The sequence below is a fragment of the Spea bombifrons genome, chromosome 9 (assembly GCF_027358695.1).
Source record: "Spea bombifrons isolate aSpeBom1 chromosome 9, aSpeBom1.2.pri, whole genome shotgun sequence".
Taxonomy (NCBI): Eukaryota; Metazoa; Chordata; class Amphibia; order Anura; family Pelobatidae; genus Spea; species Spea bombifrons.
The window spans coordinates 22,661,397-22,683,304 of NC_071095.1; the positions used below are offsets into that span (position 1 = coordinate 22,661,397).

The following is a 21,908-nucleotide window of genomic DNA, read 5'->3' on the forward strand; positions in this document are numbered from 1 at the left end:
AACATATCACTTTCTTTTTTGTTTCATTTTCCTCAAAAAAAATTCTTGCAATGTCTTTCTAGAAAAGTTTCCCAGAATTTTCCCCAGATTTTTTTTTTTACCCCGAAGCTCATGTAATTTTGGAGGCCAGGAGATTATTCCATTTCGTTCAGGGGACAGCGACTCCCCGTGTGTACCTAGGCTGGTGGAGGCTGTGTTACGTACCGGCACAGAGACGGACGAAAGGTCCTGGGTCCGCCGTGCTCCATTTTTCACGTGTCGTAGGTTTTTTCGTTCAGGAAACATCTTCACACGTCAAGGGGTCCTTCTAGTTTCATCTAGCTCGAACGTGCCTTCTGCTCGAACGTGCCTTCTTTCCCACTGTGTTACGATTCCAACGGCCGTCTCTCTCCGCAGGGTCATCACAATGACATCTACAGAGTGTCCGTGGACGTGGAATGTGGTGGCGCAGGACGAGCGCTTCGCCCGTGGGTACCACACATGCACAGCCATCAGGGGGAAGCTGTATGTTTCCGGAGGCGTTCGATCCACAGACCCTAAAGAAGCTCCGCTTGGAGATGTGGTGGTGTTTGACACGGAGCAGAAGACGGCGCGGGGCATGGCTCCCGAGAACGCGTTTAAGCGGAGCCATCACGACGCCGTGGAGTTGGGAAACCGTTGGCTGTGTGTGGTCGGAGGGTGGGATGGATCTCGAAGGGTATCGTCAGTCTTCAGCTATGACACAGAGAGGGAAGAATGGGCTCTGTGGGCAGAAGGCCCAACAAACAACCCTCCGGTGGGACTCAGCAGTCACACGTGCACCAAAATATCCGACCACGAGCTACGCGTCGTGGGACGAGAGGGCGGGCTGCGGACCCAGAGGCGTTATGCCAGTGTCTATACCTTGAGGGTCAACGCCAGCACCAAGACTTACTGGTAAGGTCTCCAAAAAAACAAATTCAATTCCACCAATAAAATGGATCAAAGAGATCAAAACGCAAATAATCTGTAAAGGAAATATTCTTATTGAGAGCAGAACTGGCGTTTGTCTCTTTCCAGGTACAGAGAAGAGGAGTCACGCACGGCTTCACGTTCCGGTCACTCCGCTGTCCTTCTGCCAAGCGACTCCACGTCTACGAAGACAACCGGCTACTCGCTCTACGTTTTTGGCGGACGAGAATCATCTTCAGTTGACTTTGCCGGACAATGGAGCAAAGACAAGATCCAAGTAGGTTTCACCAAACACAACTTAAGTCTGAATACACGCGAGATCTCTCTCTCTCTCTGGATAGGCTTACGTAGAAGATTACCATTATTTTTTGTTCAAAACCAATAAAATGAACCAGGAAGTGAGGAAAGGAAAGTGAAGAACCTCGATCTGGTAAAATCTTTCTGTTTTAGGTGAATACAGTCGGCTGCCCAAAACTTACAGAGCAGCTGTCACGACTTGTCAGCACAGAAGGTGTTACCCGAGACGCCCCAAAAAGCCTTAAGCACCACTCAAGCTCGGTCGTTGGTCCGTTCGTAGTTGTGTTCGGAGGAGAGGCGTTAAGTAAAAGTCGGGACGCTGTCTGTAACGACCTTTATGTTTTTGACACGCGTGAGTTTTTAGAATATCAAATTTTCGTTTTATCGCACTTGACGGGATCTGCCGTGGGATCAAAAGCCCATGGCACTAATAACGTCTATTAACATAATGCATCAATTCTCCGCAGAATTGCTCAAACTATGCGCTATAATGCAGCTGGATTGGAATGTTTGATGGGTTGTGAGACGCGAGAAGGAAATAGTTGGGTGCCATGGTTTTGCATGAGAGGGAGATGTAGTTGTGTGGTTGGGGTAGATAACAGTCCGTGTAGTTATCGGGTTCTAGGTGCCAGGGCTTAGGGGGTGGTATTACAATAAGCTTCTGTGGTCAGAACCGAAAGAGAGGTTTCTTGTAACAAACAAGGTACAACGTCATTCTTCTGCTCTCTCTGTAGGTTGCTCTCCCCCAAGCTGGTATCACTTCCCGGGCTCAGATCGGCGCCTGAAGAGAGTCGGGCACAGAACGTGCCTGATTAACGACAGACTCTACTTGGTGGGGGGATTCGGTGCTGATGGAAAGACCCCCTGTCCAGAGGTCTGTGTCCTGGACTTCGCCCAGTAAGAGACTCACCATCATCTCATGTTCCAATAGCACCACTTAACCAAGGAATGCATCGAGACGCGTTTACAGAGCCACGCAGGGTCTTCATTTTCTCCGCTATTCGTCTTTAGCCTAATTTCCCGCTTTGTACATTTCACGCACGTACATAGAGGTTTCCAGCTGCTAAAGAGCTGTGTGGTCTGGTTGGAACCCTAAGATACTCCCTTCTAGTACAAAATTTAACGTTCAGTGCGGTCACCATGGGTCATGATGGACCTACATATGGCTTACAATCTTGTAGAGCCCAAGATATGAGATTAAAACTACTTTAAGATATAACTATGTATAGAATGTTGGCTCAGATGTCTTCCTCAATGTTTTACATTTTTAAACTACTTTCAATTGCACAGAATTACAAAAAAAGGAACACTAATTTAAGCTTGACGTATCTACCAGGCTTCAGTACGTGGGACATATGACTCCCTCGGTTATTGTTTTGTACAATATAACACAGAGCGTATACAGCTATAATGCCACAACTGCCCCATCCTCTGTTAAATATTGTGAAGACTATCGAAACGCTTTCCAATGACAAAGCCACACCGTTTCAAACCATCTAACATCACACAGAGAAATGTATCGCATGCCAATGGACAAGCGTATTCAAAAATGTAAAGAAAGAACCTTCAGAACTCAAAAAACTGGAGAAAGAAAGTTTATTGAACAAAAAAAATAAAATATTGCGGGGGAGAATTGCCCCAAACAGTGCGTCAATCCCGACTCAGGTCCCCGGGAGGGATGAGAATCAATCCACAATGGATGGTAAGTCCATAAGAATAATTTAATGGAAGAGGAATACACTTCTAGTCCGTCAGAAACCTCCATTTAAATGGTATTTACTAACGAGTACGCACAGATCAGTCTGAGTGATCTTCATTAATCCTATTACCACTCTTAAGGTGACAGAAACCATTAAAAAGGCTACTACAGGCTGGAGCCGAGATCCACGATATTTTCATGCAGTGAAATTGAGAAAATAAATGGTTTTAAATAAAAAAAAATTATCGCTTTTTGTCAACAGGCCACCTGCCTGAATCTGGCTGGGAGTGCTCTGTGTGGCAAACTTACTAAACCTACCGAGTGAGCTTAAAGTCCAGGGACAAAAAAGATTTGCTCCAAGCACTGAGGGGGCAACTGGGGCATCAGTGCAAGCTTATGCGGGTTCTTGGCATCAAGACACCAGGACGCCCGCAGAGCTTGGCTTGGCACCAGAACCATCCCCGTTATCCTTGGGGGGCTGCTTCGACTCGTCTTCCCCCATGAGGCGAATGTTGTGCTTCTCGCGATATTCGTTCAGCTCTCTCCCCTTTGCCTGCAGCTGTGTGCTTAGGGTTTCAATGATTTTGTTAATCTGCAACATGGTTAGAAATTGAGACATTAGCTCGTCAGGCCGTGACAGAGACAAGAGACACTTCCTATGTCCCCCTTCCCTGTGTCTGCCGAGAGAGACCACACTTAAATTCTTATTTTACATGCAGGTCTAATGTCTAAATTTCCTTCCTACAGAGCGGCCGTAGGCAGTGCTTCCTATAAAAAATACCATAAATTAAGACAAAACATGCAAAACAACTCAAACAGAGAAGCTGGCAGTTAAAGGAATAGCAAACGATTGAGCGTTTGGCAGACAAGGGACACGAGAGCGCCGACAGACTGTCTTGAGCGGACACGAGACGCGGAGCCAGCTTTAGTTAAACACTTTCTGAAAGCTCATGTATATTACAGAGAACAGCACCCCATTCCTTCTCCATAAATAATGCCCGATGCAGCTTCCGCATTTACCACCCTATTCACCGTCTCCTAAACGTGGAAGCGCATGGGGCATTCATCTCAATCATGTCGCATCCGGGTATATCACGGGTATCGTAACGGCCTCTCGGAGCACATTATAGCTTGAAAGGAAAACGTTCACAGCATTACCTGCTCCTTGTTGTTCTCCAAAGCGGGAAGGACTTCCTTCACGGTGCGTTCCACCAGCACACCGCCCACCATGCGGTAACACTTTCTGCTCTGATCCACATCCTTCAGGGTATCGATAACCAACCTAAAGGACGAGACGGGTCATTAATCACAGATGCCACCGTGCGTACACAGGGGCTCGCCATTGGACTGCTTCCACCCCTTACGTGCCCGTTTATTAAGATCCCGCCGTGGACTTTTTAGTAGAACTGCGTCACCCCCTAAACCTCTAATAAAACCTTTAAACCCCAAGGCGAAAGCCATTAGCACTCACGTGTGCTCGTTCAGCTCCATCTCCAGCTCGGCAGCCTTGGAGGCCAAGCCTCTCTGCTCTTGGCGCAGACGATTGAATCCGGCCACGACCTAAAGAGTCAGAAAACAAAAGAAATCAGCACCGGAAGGTAACCGCGCATGCTTCACATAACAGAGTACGCGTGAGTGGCTCCATAACGATAAGCCTGAATATAAGACCCCCTCACACTTTAAGCGGCGTCTCTTTCGTCTTGCGCCGGGTTCCATTAATTTGAGCTCGGTTTCCGCCATAAGTTCTTTATATTTTTGTATGAGTTGCGCAGCTTTAATGTTTTTTGTTTTGGGGCTGCCCCATGTAACGCAAAAGATTTCGCTTGGCTTTATACTCCGTGTATAAGTAGCCCGGTGTATTTTAGACGTGTAAATATCAGAGGTGCCGCTGAGCGAACGGAGCCGGGTGTTCAGCGCAGAACCGTCTCTGACTGGCGACAGACTAGTCTCTGACTAGTGACAGGACTGATGTATCACGTGGTCTCTCTGCCCGTCGCTGTCATATTATATTAGGGCAGCCTCTCTACCCGTCGCTGTCATATTATATTAGGGCAGCCTCTCTACCCGTCGCTGTCTTATTATATTGGGGTGTCTCTACCCATGGCTGCCGTATTGTATCGGGGGGGTCTTTACTCATTGCTGCCGTATTATATCGGGGCAATCTCTTTACCCGTTGCTGCCATATCATATAGGAGGTCTCTATCCATTGCTGTTGTATTATATTGGGACAGTCTCTTTATTCATCGCTACCGTGTTATATTGGTGCAGTCTCTTTATCCATTGATGCCATATCATATAGGGGGTCTCTATCCATTGCTGTTGTATTATATTGGGACAGTCTCTTTATTCGTTGCTGCCGTGCTATATTGAGGCGGTCTCTCTCTATCCATTTCTGACTGAACTTGAGGAACTATTTGTACCGAGAGGAGCTCGCTGACAATGCGCGGGAACACCTCGTACACGGACACACTCTCTACCAGAGCAGCTCGGTGACACACATATAACATGCACACAGCACCACATGCAAACCTCATTGTGTCTAGACACGAGGTCTGTTCCCAATGTGGCTCACGAAGACACAGTACCCGGGGCTGAGGGCTAGGTTTATTATACAGGGGTATTTTAATAAATAAATGCCCCGGGTCAGAGGACTTCCCCTCCCCGGGTACCTGCTCGGCTGCCGCCTGTTTCGCCGCCGCTGTGGACGCCATATCCCTTCACTTGACTTCCCTCAGAAGCTAGTCAGACTCAGCTAATGTGAAGCGGAAGCTTTCCTTTCGTGAGCTAACTTCCGGTCGGAATACCAGCTGCCATCTTTAGTGAGGGCACCGCGGATGCCAGGAAGCTGGGAGTGGGTGATGCGCGCCGGGCGCGTCCTCATCGGCGGGCTCGGGTAAGTGACGTCACTAGGAGACCCGCTGCACATCTAAGTAGTGCTACACACGCATTTGCTCTTACATGTATGTACACCGACATGTAACACCGCGTATGGCTCATGACTGGCCCAAGCCTCATGACTGGCCCAAGCCTCATGACAAATCACAAACATGCCACAGACAGTAAGGATGCCCGTGAGGACCAAAATTATTTAAAGGGCTTCCTTAGGCATATGACATTGCACATGCTATATTTGGGAACTATGGAACCGAAGTCCCATCTGGATTAAATTGGGACCGGATTACCAACCAGTAGTAGGCGCCTGACACCCATGTTTACATACATTAACATGCCTACACGTTTCGTGGTCTGCTTTTTAGCCTGCCGTTAATGACGAGGGGTTGGAGAATAACTAACCGGCAGGAGAGGAGGTCTTTTAACTTCGTTAATTATTAAAACTAGTTGGTTATTTGCCTGCGTCGGCATATTCCTGCCGGGACTCACCGCTAAAAATTAAATTAAGGGTAAAAAAAAAGTTATAAAAGAGCCGAGTTGGTTGTCTTGGTGGCCGTCACTTCCAGTTACCCCTCACTCTGTATGTCTTAACCATTTTGTACTCTTTGAAGGATTAGAAAAATGTCCTCCCTGCCGGGTGACCTCAGGCCTCTGATCGCGGTTTGCCAGATGACCTCAACGTCCGACAAAGAGAAGAACTTCTCCGTCTGCTCAGGACTCATCCGGGAAGCGGCTTCCCGTAAGGCCAGCATGGTGTTCCTCCCCGAGGCCTTCGACTACATTTGTGACAACACGGAGGAGACCCTGAGCTTGGCTGAGACTCTGGAAGGGGTCACCGTTCAACGTTACTCCAGCCTTGCGAGGTGCGTGACGGCCAGGAGTGTGAGTGGACGTTGTGGTATTGAATTTTCAGTCATTCGCTATCGATAACCCGGTACGTGTCCGTTTTACAGGGAGTGCGACGTCTGGCTGTCTCTAGGGGGATTTCACGAGAAAGGACCTTGTTGGGACACAAAGATTTCCAACTCCCACCTGGTTCTGGACAATACAGGTAGAATGAAATCACTGCGAGGGATCCATCCGCTGCTACGACTTTACATGCTTACACTATATTTACAATATTTATTCCTCCCTCCTGGGGAGATCATCGATATCATGCCTTCTTAAGCCCGTACGACCGACGTTGATTCTTCTACGCTGAGTTGTCCTTCATATGTCTTTGCCGTGTGGCTTCAGTGTCCTTAGGTCTCTCGATTACTCCGTTTGACCAGGTCGCATTGTATCGGTGTACCGCAAAGCCCACCTGTTTGATGTAGATCTGCAGAGCGGGGTGTCATTGAAAGAAAGCAAATACACGATCCCTGGACCGGGGTTGATTCCCCCCGTCAGCACCCCGGCCGGCAAGGTGAGCTTGAAAACTGGCTTTAACTGATAAAACACGTGCTTACATGGTTAGGTGAACAAACTCTTCTTTTCTAGGTTGGTCTAGGGGTCTGCTATGATTTACGCTTCCCAGAAATGGCCCTAGCGCTAAGCCAGGAAGGGGCAGAGCTTCTGACGTACCCTTCAGCCTTCACCGTCACCACTGGACTCGCTCATTGGGAGGTCAGCATCTCCTACTCCATCGCATTGCCGGCTTTTGGGAGCTGCAAGGCGGGCGGGCACAGCCAAACGGTAGTCTGACCCACATGTTACCTTGGGCTTTATATTGGGTCAAATATATCTGTAAGCCGTGGTGTCCTTGGGTATTATCCCAGCCGCGCCGGCACGTCAGAAGGTATCAAGCTCTGATCCCTGGGGGCTAACACCACAGATTTTAAATGAAGAAAAATGGCTATAATTGACCATAATCAACTTATGTCACGTTCCTAAATACAGCTGAGGACAGGGCCAAGTAACGCATCCGTCATCTCTTCTCCTTTCCAGGTGCTACTAAGAGCTCGAGCCATAGAGAACCAGTGTTACGTTGTTGCAGCCGCGCAAACAGGCAGTCACAATCCGAAGCGATCCTCGTACGGCCATGCCATGGTTGTGGACCCGTGGGGCTTGGTCGTGGCGCAGTGCCAGGAGGGCGTCGGGCTGCGCTATGCCGAAATCAACCTGCGGTACCTCAGCCGCCTGCGCACGGAGATGCCGGTACAGAACCACCGGCGACCCGACTTATACGGCAAAATCGCCATGAAGCCGACAGTCTGATACGTGGATGACCGCCAGAAGAGACCTGGATCTAAAATGTTACCGTTATGTCCATGTACAGCGAAATCTATTTCTGATGTGAAGAGGGACCGTGTTGGACAAAAAAAAACAAAAAACAAACACATCTGTAAAGGTTATTGGTTGTGTTCCAGATTTTTGAATCTATACAAACAAACAAAATATGTTGTGATAATTAATACTTTACAAATATTTCTAATAAAGTCTAATAAATAAACGAACCTGGATCGATGGAACGGAATCAATGAATCAGGGTCAATTTCTCATGGAGGAAGCCAAATTACTTTCGAGATAGACAGCTGCCCAGCCGTACGTCCGAGCGACTTGGCATAATTACGGCCCTCAAGGGCCTGGACGGACACCCCCAGTTCCATATGGTAAAAAAAAAAAAAAAAGACGACCACGGCAAATAATAAGGCCAGATCCTTCATCAGATAGCCACGGCTTCTGACATTTTATTTGGAGTTGTACATTTAGAACTTACCAACTGCTCAGAGCAACACGTTTTTTTTCCCAAAAAAAAAAACAAAAAATGCGTAATATAAACTTTTTATGGATATCCTAAGACACAAGAAGAGCGGCCCGATATCAGAGAAACCGATCGTCGGTACAAATACTTCTCCTAAAGCAGCCAACGGGGAACGAGGAGGATTAAACAAAGTTAACACTGACAGAGACACGCGGTCTGAGGTCGGACAAACACGTTAAATCTCTCTACGGAAAACAAAACGCACCGTTAGGTCGATATCCACTTTCTGCACAGAACCTGGACGTAACAAACGAATCAGTTCCATTTCTCCACGAGGACAATATTTCCTGATTATTATTATTACTATTATTATGTAGTTCCGAACATACGCCGCGCTGCGTCAGGATTACAGCAACAAGGGGTGAACATTTATAAGTGCCCGAAGTTGTAGAGGATTTGGGGAGGGAAAAAAAATGAAAGGTTCTAGGGAGACGACATGTTGAAAATGTAAACAGCTTTTTTTTTTTTTTTAACCCTTAAAAACAAAAATATGGATCATTGTTTTAGCACTGCATTCTTAATTTATGTTCTTAAGAACGGGTATGGCTCGAGGCAAAAAATGTTCTATGCTTATGGCCAAAAGAAATTAAAAAAATTAAATATAAGAAAGAAAAAAAAAAAACACCGTCATTGTCATAAAACTGTCCTTTCTGACCAATGTAGCGGATGTTAAACTATTCACAGCAATGATAAATATGAGGTTATAGGGTATTAAGGCAATCCTGCATTGCTAATTGTTTTTTTTCCCCCACACTGGGGGAACAAAAAAAATGTTAAAAACATCAAAAAAATTGCAATTGGCCACCAGCATGTGACTTTCACCCTCGTCAGTCCGCTTAGAACATTTTTTTTTTTTTTTTGTTTTCGTGATTTTTCTATTTTTTTTTTCTACAGTGTTCTGTCCACCATTGAAGAGGAAAAAAAAAAAAAAAGACTTAGCACCGCAATTTTTGCAAAATCCAGCTTCTGGGGGTCACGATGTTCATGAATCTTTGATATCACAAAGTAGAAAAGGGAAAAAAAAAAAAAAAAAATGCACGTTGAAGAACTGTAACTTTTCTAGAGAAGTCAGAGAAAGCTGTGATTATATAAATCTATAGGTACGGACACGCGGAACACCTGCGCGGATCTGCACCTATACCTATACGTGTCTTAAAGGCGTAGCGTATTAACAGCTTGGTCGACCAGTCTACTCCTCACTTTCACAGGCCTGGAGGCAACAAGAGTGCTAACCTCATATATAGATATTTATATATATTTATATATTTGTGTGTGTGGTTTTTTTGTTTTTTTTTTTTTTAAACTTTTTAATTATATATATAAAAAAGTACTCAAAAATAATAGGGATAAGGGGGGGGGCCCAAGGTGGAGAGCCGCGCTCGCCAAGTAGGGGTTAAGTCAAAAGATCCGAACCTGGCTTAGCGGACGCGGCTTAAAGTGTTTGGGTCACAGAGCGCTCTGCATCATCAAGTTCCGAAGTAATTTCTGCCTCCCGACCTCGTAGTCTTCCTCGTCCACGTTGACCAGCAGTTTGATGGCCTCGTGACCCACGGCTTGCTTTAGGGAGTCCGTAATGAAGACGCCTTTAAGAGCTTCTAACAAGGAACCGTTTATGTAGTCTCGCCAGAACGCGTCCAGGTACGTGAGCTCCGAGAATTTGATGTCGCAGATTATGGAGCCGAGGTCCCTGGATTTTAAGATGGTGTTGGCCTGGTTGAAACGCTCAAATTGTCTTTCTAAAGGGTCCTGCTTGTTGGAGAACACGTTTCCTTGAAGCGCTGTCTCGTGCTGACAGTATTCTGCCCGTACCCGTAGGCGGATGTCTAAGGAGTAAAGAGCGTAGAATGTCAGCCCTTGGGACAAATCCACTTCAACAGCAGAGGGAGAATAATGACGCGCATGTAGGAGTGTGTCTGAATACAGGTACAAGTATTGTACACACCAAATTAGCAGATCTATCAACCAATCCAACCAGGGCAAACACACAGAGGGTTAAGAAAGCTTTACTTCACTGAGAGGGTGGTAGTGAAATGGAACTGCCTCCCAGCAGAAGTGGTAGAGGGTAATACAGTGAGGGGATGTAAACATGCATGAGACAGGCATACGGCTCCTGAATCTAGAATGACGCCATCGACTGATCAAGGTTTGAGCCTTTACAGCAAAGAAAATGGGCAAATAGATGGGCTGATCGGCGGGCAGGCTCCAGGTTTCTATCTTTCTGAACAGGCTGGTGCAAGAACTATTAAACATCCCATATTCTGCCCGAGAGGGGAACGCAGTTCAGTCATCAGAGGCCTGGCCTCCAACCAGCTCCGACGGACACCTACCGCATGTCTGCTTCTCCTTGGGATCGGGCGTGATGGACTTCCTCCTTTTCCTTTGGCTACTTAGCGAGGGTCTTCCGCGGCCCGGCCTCTTAGTGCAGATCTGGTGCCCGGTGGGAGGGGAACACACCATGGGGTGTTGAGGCGGTGCTGAGGGTGGAGAGAAGGCAGGGGGTATAAATCGACACTGGCAGCAGCTCAGTAAACCGACAGAGCCCCATTCCTTTCCTTACCTGCGGTGCGAGGGTGCTCGATGCTGGACTCCGAGCTGCTCATCGTCCGCGGCGTCACGTAGTGGATGGAAGTCTCCTCAAGGTACTTGTCGACCAGGTCCGGACACACTAGGTGGAGAACGGTAACAATGATCGGTCATTCTTAGGCGCTCCATACCCTTTACACGTCTCGGCCCCTCCATGAATGACCATTGCCCGGCACGCCCCGCATCCAAGCGGCCGAGAACGCAGTCCCTTCCAGCATTAGAGCGCTATAGACACTCCCTGTGCTGTACGGGTACCACGCAGGAGTGCCCCATATCCACACTTCGGTTTGTCCCCATCATCGGGCAGAACACCAATCTCAACCTCCAAACAAGTCCGCCAAACAGCAGGTCAAGACTGCCCCTCTGGGACCCCCACGTCCACCGGGGCCGAGCAAACATTTGTTGTTTGCGTAAGTCAAATTGTTACGTTATATACTACTTATTATGTCCTGTCTACCCATTCTACGGAATGTTATAGCGCCATATAAAACAATAAATAAATAACAATCAGACGACAACTACCCTCCTACCCCAATAACGCGAAATCAGAACCCAACAGCGAACGCTTTCCCATGTGACTATTTCCCGAATAGAGTGAACATACAAAAAAAAAAAAATATATATATATATATATATATATATATACACACACACACATATATCTTTAATGACAATATGAAATATGATTTTTGTTCCCTTCTCCCCGATTCTTTTGTGACCCAGGTCAAAAAAGTGAAAATAGAGGAATGGCCGCTGTTCAGTACCTTTCCTTCTCTCCCAACTCATCTGGCAGCGACATGTTTGCGGATATATCATCACCGCAGGTCTATAGGAAAGGCCAGCTTGAAGCTGCAGCTTTGATCCATACAAACCAGCGTAGATAGAAGAAGCCAAATATTTGATAATAGTTAACATCTTTCGCATAATTAACTCATCGGTTACCCTGCCGATGCGCTTGTAGGTCCACAAAAGACGAGGCAAGGTGTCTCTTAGGATATACCGGTACATCGAGCCGGTAGGTACTAAAAACCCTCGGTACTGAAGGGGTTAAACATGACAGAATGTGACATCCCTGAACGCAGCCATTGCATGCACGATAACGAATAAGGTAGGCGAGCGTCCTCTACACGGAGGCGTTCAGGAGAAAGCATTTGCTCCCTTTCCCCACCCCTCATCTCCGCCAAAAAAGACCCCCCTATCTCGCGCATGCGCAGAAAGCACTCCCACCGATAGCAGCCGGCGCAGACCAAACTAGCTCTGGAGCTGCAGCTTCACCTGCACATGAGATCACTTACAAAGTACTTTCACACGCGGGGGGGGGGATTACTGGGGGGGTCCCTTTAAACTGACCTGCCTTCCTCCTCTTGAGCGTGACGTACGGAAGCAGATCGTGCCGGGTGATTATTCTGAGCAGCTGATGCACCTGCCGGAAATTCGTCTCGTCGCAGCGGCCCTGCCTTTCCAAAGCCAGCAAAAAGTCCCTGCCGCTGCGGATCATCCCCCGCTCGTAATCGTCGATAACGTCCACAAAGAGAAAGGAGAGGACCCGCACGTCTCTGTGCGTCAAGTGCGTTCCCACAATGTCAAACATGCGGTGGAGGCTGTACAATCCGTGCGCTCTGTCCCCGCTCTCCTCCGGCCAGGCCTGATCTCTTCTCCGTTTGAGGTGGGCCATCTCGCGGGGGGAGTCGATGAACGGGCCAGCTGCTCCTGCGTACCCGGCCCAATATCGATGTAATGGACTTGTCCTCGGACGAAACCGGCTGCGGGAAAGGAAGAAAGGAGAATAAACAAGAACAGAAGAAAGAAGCACGCGACATTCCGTCCGAACCCCAAACCCCAGCTGTACGGACACAAACAGCGTGTAATAGTTCCGACGCGGGGCGGACACGGGGTTAAGACGCTCCGATCGAGGTCAAGCCGTAATCTGCTTTACTTCGGGACGAGCCTCGAGCGGTATGAAGAGTCTCCAGACACACGGATTAAACGCGCTCGCCCGTCCCTTCCAACAAAGCGCGCGCCGCTCTTTATGAATCGCATCTGTCTGCACGGAATCACAAACACATCTCCAGCGTTAGAGCCGGCTTCTAACTGGAGGGGCGGTAGATAAGTGAAACAGCCTTCTGGCAGAAGTGGTAGAGGGTAATACAGTGAGGGTATATGCATGGGATAGACACACGGCTCCTGAATCTAAGACGAGACCAACAACTGATTAAGGTTTGAGTCTTTACAGACTAGACGGCCAAATGGATCTGACCTGCCGGCGGGTTCTAGGTTTCTAATTGTACATTTTTGGATCCAGAAGGACCCAAATTCCTAGATTTTGACACTAAACAGCACAAAACGTCAGGCACAGTAAGTAAAGAGAGTCGGCGGGCACCGAGGAGAGAGAGATGCTCAGCGAGAGCCGGCGGGCACCGAGGAGAGAGAGAGGCTCAGCGAGAGCCGGCGGGCACCGAGGAGAGAGACTCAGTAAGAGGCGGCGGGCACCAAGGAGAGAGGCTCAGCGAGAGGCAGCGAGCACCGAGGAGAGAGAGAGGCTCAGCGAGAGGCGGCGGGCACCGAGGAGAGAGAGAGGCTCAGCGAGAGGCAGCGAGCACCGAGGAGAGAGAGAGGCTCAGCGAGAGGCAGCGAGCACCGAGGAAAGAGAGAGGCTCAGCGAGAGGTGGCGGGCACCGAGGAGAGAGAGAGGCTCAGCGAGAGGTGGCGGGCACAGAAGAGAGAGAGAGAGGCTCAGCGAGAGCCGGCGGGCAACGAGGAGAGAGAGAGGCTCAGCGAGAGGTGGCGGGCACTGAGGAGAGAGACTCAGTAAGAGGCGGCGGGCACCGAGGGGAGAGAGAGGGTCAGCGAGAGGCGGCGGGCACAGAAGAGAGAGAGAGGCTCAGTGAGAGGCGGCTGGCACCGAGGAGAGAGAGAGGCTCAGCGAGAGGCGGCGGGCACCGAGGAGAGAGAGAGGCTCAGCGAGAGGCGGCGGGCACCGAGGAGAGAGAGAGGCTCAGCGAGAGGTGGCGGGCACCGAGGAGAGAGAGAGGCTCAGCGAGAGGTGGCGGGCACCGAGGAGAGAGAGAGAGGCTCAGCGAGAGGTGGCGGGCACCGAGGAGAGAGAGAGAGGCTCAGCGAGAGAGGCTCAGTGAGAGGCGGCGGGCACCGAGGAGAGAGAGAGGCTCAGCGAGAGGCGGCGGGCACCGAGGAGAGAGAGAGGCTCAGCGAGAGGTGGCGGGCACCGAGGAGAGAGGCTCAGCGAGAGGTGGCGGGCACCGAGGAGAGAGAGAGAGGCTCAGCGAGAGAGGCTCAGTGAGAGGCGGCGGGCACCGAGGAGAGAGAGAGGCTCAGCGAGAGGCGGCGGGCACCGAGGAGAGAGAGAGGCTCAGCGAGAGGCGGCGGGCACCGAGGAGAGAGAGAGGCTCAGCGAGAGGCGGCGGGCACCAGGGTGGGTCTAGCAATAATTGGGGGCTGGTCAGGGCGCACACTCGGCAGAAGCAGTGGGCACCAGGGTCAGGTACATTCAGGAGCAGGAATGGGGCACATGGAGCAGGCAGAATAAAGGGGTGGAATCGGGTAGAGGAGTCTGGTAGTTTCAGGGTGGCGCTTTAGGGGCGCGGGGGGTAGTTTCAGGCTGAGGCATTAGGCGCGGGGAGCAGGTGGGTAAAGCACAGTCACAGTAATGCCCTAAGAGTAAAGTATAGGGTTATGGGGGGGGCAATAAGCCCTCCATATAGACAGGGAGGTTTAGGCCCATATTGATGGGGGAGGGGCGGTTTATAAACAAGGGTAAAACAAGCACAAGGAAGAGGTATGTGCACAGAGGGCTATGCATGGAGCAGACGGGCAAAGGGGGCAACAAGTCTGAGGGTGGGGGCAGGCTTCTCTGAAAGTACCCAGGTAGGGGCACAGGTTTAGGAATGGGGTACACAGATTCAGATGAGCTTTGTCTCCCCCGCCCTCCTTCTTACCCCTGCTGGGGGCAGCTGTTGTCACTCAGACTCAGCCTTTTTCTGCCCTCAGGACGGAGCAGACATTAGGGATCCGTCAGCTTCTCTATCAGCAGTACAGGGAGACGGGAACATCCGGGCACCGCTGCCGGGGTGGAGAGGAAGAACCACGGGAAGAGGAGGAGCTCGGGATAGGGAACTGAACCTTTCCGGCACCCGTTGCTTGGCTTCAGCACCATAGAGAAAACGGATCCACGGGCGCCATCTTGGGGAAGGGAGACGTTGCGTGCACATCCGCATAGGTCCTGCGGCTTCACTCCTACGGCTAGGAATGGCCGAGGTGGCCATGCTTGTTAAGGGCACACTGGCAGGGCAATGGGTGCAATATTGGGGTGTATTTCAAAATAAAGAATTTTCAATTTTTTTTGTTTTATTTTATTCTTTGAGAAACAAGTGAACATTAAAAAACCACAACTATATTATATTATAAGATATTCTCTAAAATTCAAGAAAAAACACATTGCCAGTAGGCCGTCTCCAGCACTATACTCACAAAGAATTAAAATGTATTTAATTTCACCTTCACAGTCCGGCGATGTCTCCGGTTCCTTGGCTTTCCTTGAATTCCAAGCTTTTCTGTGTTTTATAAATGCATCTATTATTCCAAATCTACTAGATCCCCTAAAACGGCGCTGGGTTTCATACGAACCCCGAGGCTCCCTCCATCGCTACATAAATCAGTAAGTAATAATCATGAGGACAGCGCGCTGAGCTCCATTATGTTCGGGGGACTCGAGCAGTGACCCTCTCATCCGATTCTTCTCCGCATAATGTTTCCTAAGTTACCTTTTCGTGTATCATAAGACAGCTGGCCTTGACCCCAAAAGCTCACAAAATCTACTTCTTTCCCATAGAGTAGTTTTGATTTGGGATTTGACCTTGTGTGCCTGGCATGTGTGATAATAAAAGCATCAGGGTAAAGCTGGGACTCAACCTGGTTTGCTTTATATATACAAATAAATAAAAAAATGATGCCCCTCTTTTCTAGGAGGTCAGAATGTTTGCTGGGTATGAGGGAATCGCAGGGTTCTTCAGCCCTAAAAGCCCCGATAATGTGTATAGAAACAGCAGGGAATTCTATCATTGTCCTAAATGAATTTTTTATTGAAATATTTATATTAAACTACGTCATTTAATACAATAGGTCCTGAGACGCAGCACAGAAGCGAAGTATCCAGCAGTAGGGTGCAAAGTACTGCCGCTTATACCCAAGGAAGCTTAGATGATTGAGAGTCCCAAAGCTGCGCATGCCAAGACCCCGCAGCGCGTATTTAAGCTCACGGCCTCTAGGTGTCGCTGTGCCCACAGTTCTCCGAACCCATGGCCAAGATAGGAATGGCAGGATGCAACTGCCCCCCCCCCAGAGTCCACCCCAAATATTAAAAGTTTCTTCCATTTATAGGGATCTATAATGCGGGATCTCTGTGTCCTCCTGGAGACCCGCTCTATAGCACTGATCACAATACTCCAGGTAGATCTTACCAACGATCTATAAAGTCGGATCACTAGATCTGTGTCCTCCTGGAGATCTGCTCTATAGAACTGATCATAATACTCTAACAGAGAGCACAGACATTAAGCCCATCATTAAGCACTGGGGACCAATAGACGAGCAAATAAAAGCATTTAATTTTACTTGAGAAAACAGACACATTACAAAAACAAAAAAGAAAAAAAAACTAAAAGTTTTGTGTGTACTGCAATCCGAGCGATGGAAATACTCTTCCGCAGAGCTCGGGTCACTGGTCACCCCGAGCAGATGTTAAGGAGTCAGTTTCTCATACGCTGTGCAAACCAAAGGGTTAAGCTTATTGACGCAGATTCCTCCACCTTTAGCAATAATTTTTATATGGATAAAAAAAACATTTTATGAAGCAAGCAAATGATAACTATATTCATTTCATATATAATATACAGACGCCGCACACCTGCGCATTAAAGCGTAAGAAACGTTTCCCACAGATGGAAGACAAGGCTGTCATGTGAGCCAGAGCCAAACGTAAGCGTATTTAAACACTATGTGGCACGTAGGGGGTTAATTCACCGTGGATCTTGCATGTCCGCTTGTGAACACGCGAGCGCGTCGGAAATCTCAAGGAGCTTACAGTCTAGCGGTATAATGGGAGACCCTGGCCCAAGGAGCTTACAGTCTAGCGGTATAATGGCAGACCCTGTCCCAAGGAGCTTACAATCTAGCGGTATAATGGCAGACCCTGTCCCAAGGAGCTTACAGTCTAGCGGTATAATGGCAGACCCTGTCCCAAGGAGCTTACAGTCTAGCGGTATAATGGGGGACCCTGTCCCAAGGAGCTTACAGTCTAGCAGCCTCCGGGCTGCGCGCCCCACGGGTCCTAGGCCTCCGGGCTGCGCGCCCCACGGGTCCTAGGCCTCCGGGCTGCGCGCCCCACGGGTCCTAGGCCTCAGGGCTGCGCGCCCCACGGGTCCTAGGCCTCCGGGCTGCGCGCCCCAGGGGTCCTAGGCCTCCGGGCTGCGCGCCCCAGGGGTCCTAGGCCTCCGGGTTGCGCGCCCCACGGGTCTTAGGCCTCCGGGTTGCGCGCCCCACGGGTCTTAGGCCTCCGGGCTGCGCGCCCCACGGGTCCTAGGCCTCCGGGCTGCGCGCCCCACGTGCCCTAGGCCTCCGGGCTGCGCGCCCCACGTGCCCTAGGCCTCCGGGCTGCGCGCCCCACGTGCCCTAGGCCTCCGGGCTGCGCGCCCCACGTGCCCTAGGCCTCCGGGCTGCGCGCCCCACGTGCCCTAGGCCTCCGGGCTGCGCGCCCCACGTGCCCTAGGCCTCCGGGCTGCGCGCCCCACGTGCCCTAGGCCTCCGGGCTGCGCGCCCCACGTGCCCTAGGCCTCCGGGCTGCGCGCCCCACGTGCCCTAGGCCTCCGGGCTGCGCGCCCCACGTGCCCTAGGCCTCCGGGCTGCGCGCCCCACGTGCCCTAGGCCTCCGGGCTGCGCGCCCCACGTGCCCTAGGCCTCCCGGCTGCGCGCCCCACGGGTCCTAGGCCTCCGGGTTGCGCGCCCCTCTGGTCCTAGGCCTCCGGGTTGCGCGCCCCTCGCATCCTGGGCCTCGCTGTTGAGCCTCCCTCGGGTCCTAGGCCTCGCTGTTGAGCCCCCCTCGGGTCCTAGGCCTCGGTGTTGTGAGCCCCTCGGGTCTTAGGCCTCGCTGTTGAGCCCCCTCGTGTCCTAGGCCTCGCTGTTGAGCCCCCTCGGGTCCTAGGCCTCGCTGTTGCGAGCTCCTTGGGTCGTAAGCCTCACTGTTGAGCCCCCCTCGGGTCCTAGGCCTCGCTGTTGAGCCCCCCTCGGGTCCTAGGCCTCCGGGTTGCGTCCTGCCCTGTTTGCTTAGCTTGTCTCCTAGTCTTTGCCCCTTCTTCCCCGTGGTTCTCCATCAGTCCATTGCGCTCTCATCAACCCGTTCCGCGTTGGCCCCAACCTCACAATGGCTTCCTGCTCCTCTTCACATTGTATCGCACTCTGATACATTCCCGGCCGTCTCCTGCACGTGTCTTTCATCGAACGCGGTTTCTTGGATCCGCTCCCGTCGACTTTCTGTGTTCTGTTCTAAATTTAGACCTTTTAATGTTCTTCACGTTATTCCTCCACATGTTCGCGGCGCCGCCTCACGGTTTACACGAGTCCTGTAGGACGATGCAGAAAGTTAAATAATAACGTATATACTCTATAGCGTATACAGAGCATGTTCCCAGCCATCTGGCTTTTTAATATTTTTTTATTTTTTTTTATGAGTCACGCGGAAAAAAAAGAGAAAAAAATGATTATTTTGGCCAGAAAGCCTTTTAGTGAATTAAAAGAAAAGAAAGGGGGGGGGATTTGCTGACATTCTAAACGCGGCCGTAGGAAACTCTGAGTGTCTGGCGGAGACGCCCAGGCTCCTGGGTTTCATTTATTTTTTCTGTATTTTTGGTTGCTAGGCAGGGCGTCATGGATACGGGGCACCGTGAGTCACTTCGCAGATGTGCCCGGATCCGGGACGTTACCGTGTCTTTAATAAGTAAAAGCCAAGAGGTTCCCGTTAATTTGTATCCGTTTATTCTGCGTTAATGCCGACCGCGCGGCCATTTCTCATTCCCGCACAGAGACGCTCGAACCAGGCATTCAGGAGTATCCGGGGAGCATCTGCTCTTACCCCCATGGGTAAAATGGCCCTACTCAGCAGTCCTCAGACCACACGAAGGATGGAACGTGATGGGGCGCGAAGCTCAGAGGCTTTTACTGAAAGCCCATAGCCCTCCATGGACAGAGCATTGAGCTCCGCAGGACGCGTAACGCGGGGTAATAGTCTGTATAGGGTAATGGTGAATGGGGTAGATTTCCTGGGTCTCCGAGGGGGGTAATGTAATGGGCAGATTCTCTTGATTTTATAGGGGCATGGGGAGATTCCCATTCTTCCAGTAACTTAGTACCCCCTATGTGACACAAGTGCCCCCTATGTGACACAAGTGCCCCAGATGATATGTTTTGCCCCCATATGGCAACTATTTCCTTCTAAATTAAACTGAAAGGTACTGAATTCCCCCCATGGCCCCATCATAAGTACCCCCTGGGGGGCAGAACCACAGACAGAGGTTCACTCTACCCCACAAAATGTTAGCGCCCTCTGGCAGTAGGGCTGGAAGCACACAGCCTTAGCAGGATGATACAACCCAGCTTGTGACATCACCGCGTGGTGTCCTATGCAAATGACCTTTTATGGGAGAGATGCTTTATTTGCATATAGGGATCGACCGGGATAATCTGTTTACCCCAGCTTCTTTATTTCCTCGCGGCCGATTGGTTAGCCGACGTGTACGTTATTTTCCGTTATTTCACTATATCAGGTGTCCTCCGAGGCCAAGCTGAGCCGGGGAAACCCCAGTCCAAACCCCGCAGGGTCCCAGGCTTCCCCCTCTGTCCAAACCCCACAGGGTCCCAGGCTTCCCTCCTCTGTCCAAACCCCGCAGGGTCCTGCGCGTCACAGGCTTCCCCCCTCTGTCCAAACCCCGCAGGGTCCTGCGCGTCACAGGCTTCCCCCCTCTGTCCAAACCCCGCAAGGTCCTGCGCGTCACAGGCTTCCCCCTCCGTATCTAAGGAAATGGAGAGAAACAAACAGTGGTTTATTAGCAGCAGACACGACGGGGATATCGGGTGTCTGCCCCGCACCGCTTCCCAAAATGTACGCGCAGCACGTGGTCACGCCGAAAATAAACCACACATCACAAGAAAAGGCATACGCATACCTCCCTAATGTCTCTGTTTAGTCTGGCCAGTCCCTGTTTAGTCCCCAAAATCCCCATGCTCCTCTTTCTTCCCGTCGTGTCCCTTTCTCCTCCCCTGATGCCCCTCTTTACTAGGAGGTCAGAATGTTTGCTGGGTATGAGGGTATCGCAGGGTTCTACAGCCCTAAATGCCCCAATAAAGCCAGACCTCCTAAAACAAAAGTGCCCTGTAATATGTTGTACTAATAACTATTTTAAAGGTGCTGTTCCACCTATTAAGTTTAGTAACCCCCATTAAATATTCTAAATCCCCCCCCATGAAAATGACTCTATTCATTAATAGATATTAAGTACTGATCCAGCCTGTAGTCACATGACACAAGAGAAGGGTGTTTGATTTGTTCACAAAAAAAAACAAAGGGATCGATCCAGCACTTGAAAAAAAACTTGTTTGATTTGTTGCCATAGAAGCAGAAAATACACATCCTTTAATGTGATACCTCCGTTTGTTCTCATTCTCTCACCTCTGCTAATTCTTAATCTACAGCTGACCATCCGCTAGTAATGAGGGGCAATCTATCCTTCTCTATCCCCCCCCGACTAATGTGAAACAGAATAGGCAAAATAATAAATGCCAAATATTTGGGATTTTAAACCCACTACATGAAGCCGTCCCCTCTTTTTCCTCCTCGGGAGTGGTTTGGGTTGGATTTGGTTTCTTGGCGTCTCTCATGGAAATTAGAAGCTGTTAAAAGACTTTGAGCTTTGAAGCAGGAAACCAGATTTAAACAGAACAGGCTGGTAGGGGATGGGGGTCCATGTACCCCCCCATCCAACGGGCCCCTTCCAGGGAGAGACTGCTGGTTTTTATTAGGATTTTTGGAAATCTGGAGAGTTTTCAGGTCTAACGGCAAACAGATCAAAAACGTTTGGAGAAAGATTTGGTTCAGCAAATAGTTCTTTGTTATTTTCAAGGGTTAAATTTGTCCAACTGGTGGAGCTCTGTCCACATGCAGCCCTTAGGGATTCTTTATGGTTTCTATACACATTATCGGGGCTTTTAGGGCTGTGGAACCCTGCAATACTTTATTACCCAGCAAACATTCTGACCTCCTAGAAAAGAGGGGCACCAGGGAGGAAAGACAGGCGCAAGGATTTGGGAGAGGGACTGAACAGGGACAGTTGGCAGAATGGTCCCGGGGTAAATAGAGCGATGCATGCGCGCCCAAATACATGAGCCTGGCCTGATGGCTTTTGTCCAATATAAACATTTGACAAGTCAGTTGAATGACTTTGATGCAGTTAATTGACTGCCCCGTGAATAAGCAGCTTTAGTCGGCGTGAAATGGCCCGTGGCGTTAAACATACATTATCATTATCTATTGCTTTGCGTAGCGCCATCGTATGCCGCGGCGCTGTACCATATGCGTCAAGAGGAGCACCTGGCAAGGGTCAGCCAGCACCGTTTGGTTAAGCTGGCTGTGGGCAGCTGGTGCCGTCAGATTGTGATGGGACCGGGACGAGGGGGGGGGCGAGGGGGTTCTTTTGGCTCCTC

At 50.1% G+C, this 21,908-nt stretch overlaps 4 protein-coding genes across 5 annotated transcripts; 2 read left to right on the plus strand and 2 right to left on the minus strand.

Moving 5' to 3' along the window:
* Positions 1-392: 392 nt before the first annotated feature.
* Positions 393-2,446, plus strand: KLHDC9 (kelch domain containing 9). Its single transcript, XM_053475122.1, has 4 exons — positions 393-915; positions 1,039-1,207; positions 1,381-1,579; positions 1,962-2,446. The coding sequence occupies exons 1-4, from the start codon at positions 407-409 to the stop codon at positions 2,126-2,128; spliced, it is 1,044 nt and encodes a 347-aa protein (XP_053331097.1). The 5' UTR covers positions 393-406; the 3' UTR covers positions 2,129-2,446.
* Positions 2,447-2,809: 363 nt separating this feature from the next.
* PFDN2 (prefoldin subunit 2) lies at positions 2,810-5,737 on the minus strand. The gene is made up of 4 exons (XM_053475117.1): positions 5,596-5,737; positions 4,398-4,486; positions 4,085-4,208; positions 2,810-3,518 (listed from the first exon to the last, which is right to left on the minus strand). Exons 1-4 carry the CDS (start codon positions 5,635-5,637, stop codon positions 3,339-3,341), a joined length of 435 nt encoding a protein of 144 aa, XP_053331092.1. The 5' UTR covers positions 5,638-5,737; the 3' UTR covers positions 2,810-3,338.
* A 19-nt stretch (positions 5,738-5,756) lies between these two features.
* On the plus strand, positions 5,757-8,253 carry NIT1 (nitrilase 1). Of its 2 annotated transcripts, none has more exons than XM_053475091.1 (6): positions 5,757-5,819; positions 6,430-6,681; positions 6,772-6,869; positions 7,090-7,223; positions 7,298-7,423; positions 7,745-8,253. In XM_053475091.1, the coding sequence occupies exons 1-6, from the start codon at positions 5,761-5,763 to the stop codon at positions 8,012-8,014; spliced, it is 939 nt and encodes a 312-aa protein (XP_053331066.1). In that variant the 5' UTR covers positions 5,757-5,760; the 3' UTR covers positions 8,015-8,253. The 2 variants fall into 2 exon arrangements, with proteins under 2 accessions (XP_053331066.1, XP_053331067.1); XM_053475092.1 differs by lacking the exon at positions 5,757-5,819 and adding an exon at positions 5,846-5,886.
* Positions 8,254-9,423: 1,170 nt separating this feature from the next.
* Positions 9,424-15,227, minus strand: DEDD (death effector domain containing). The gene is made up of 5 exons (XM_053475090.1): positions 15,098-15,227; positions 12,495-12,907; positions 11,119-11,226; positions 10,889-11,035; positions 9,424-10,384 (listed from the first exon to the last, which is right to left on the minus strand). Exons 2-5 carry the CDS (start codon positions 12,817-12,819, stop codon positions 10,008-10,010), a joined length of 957 nt encoding a protein of 318 aa, XP_053331065.1. The 5' UTR covers positions 12,820-12,907; positions 15,098-15,227; the 3' UTR covers positions 9,424-10,007.
* Positions 15,228-21,908: the final 6,681 nt, after the last annotated feature.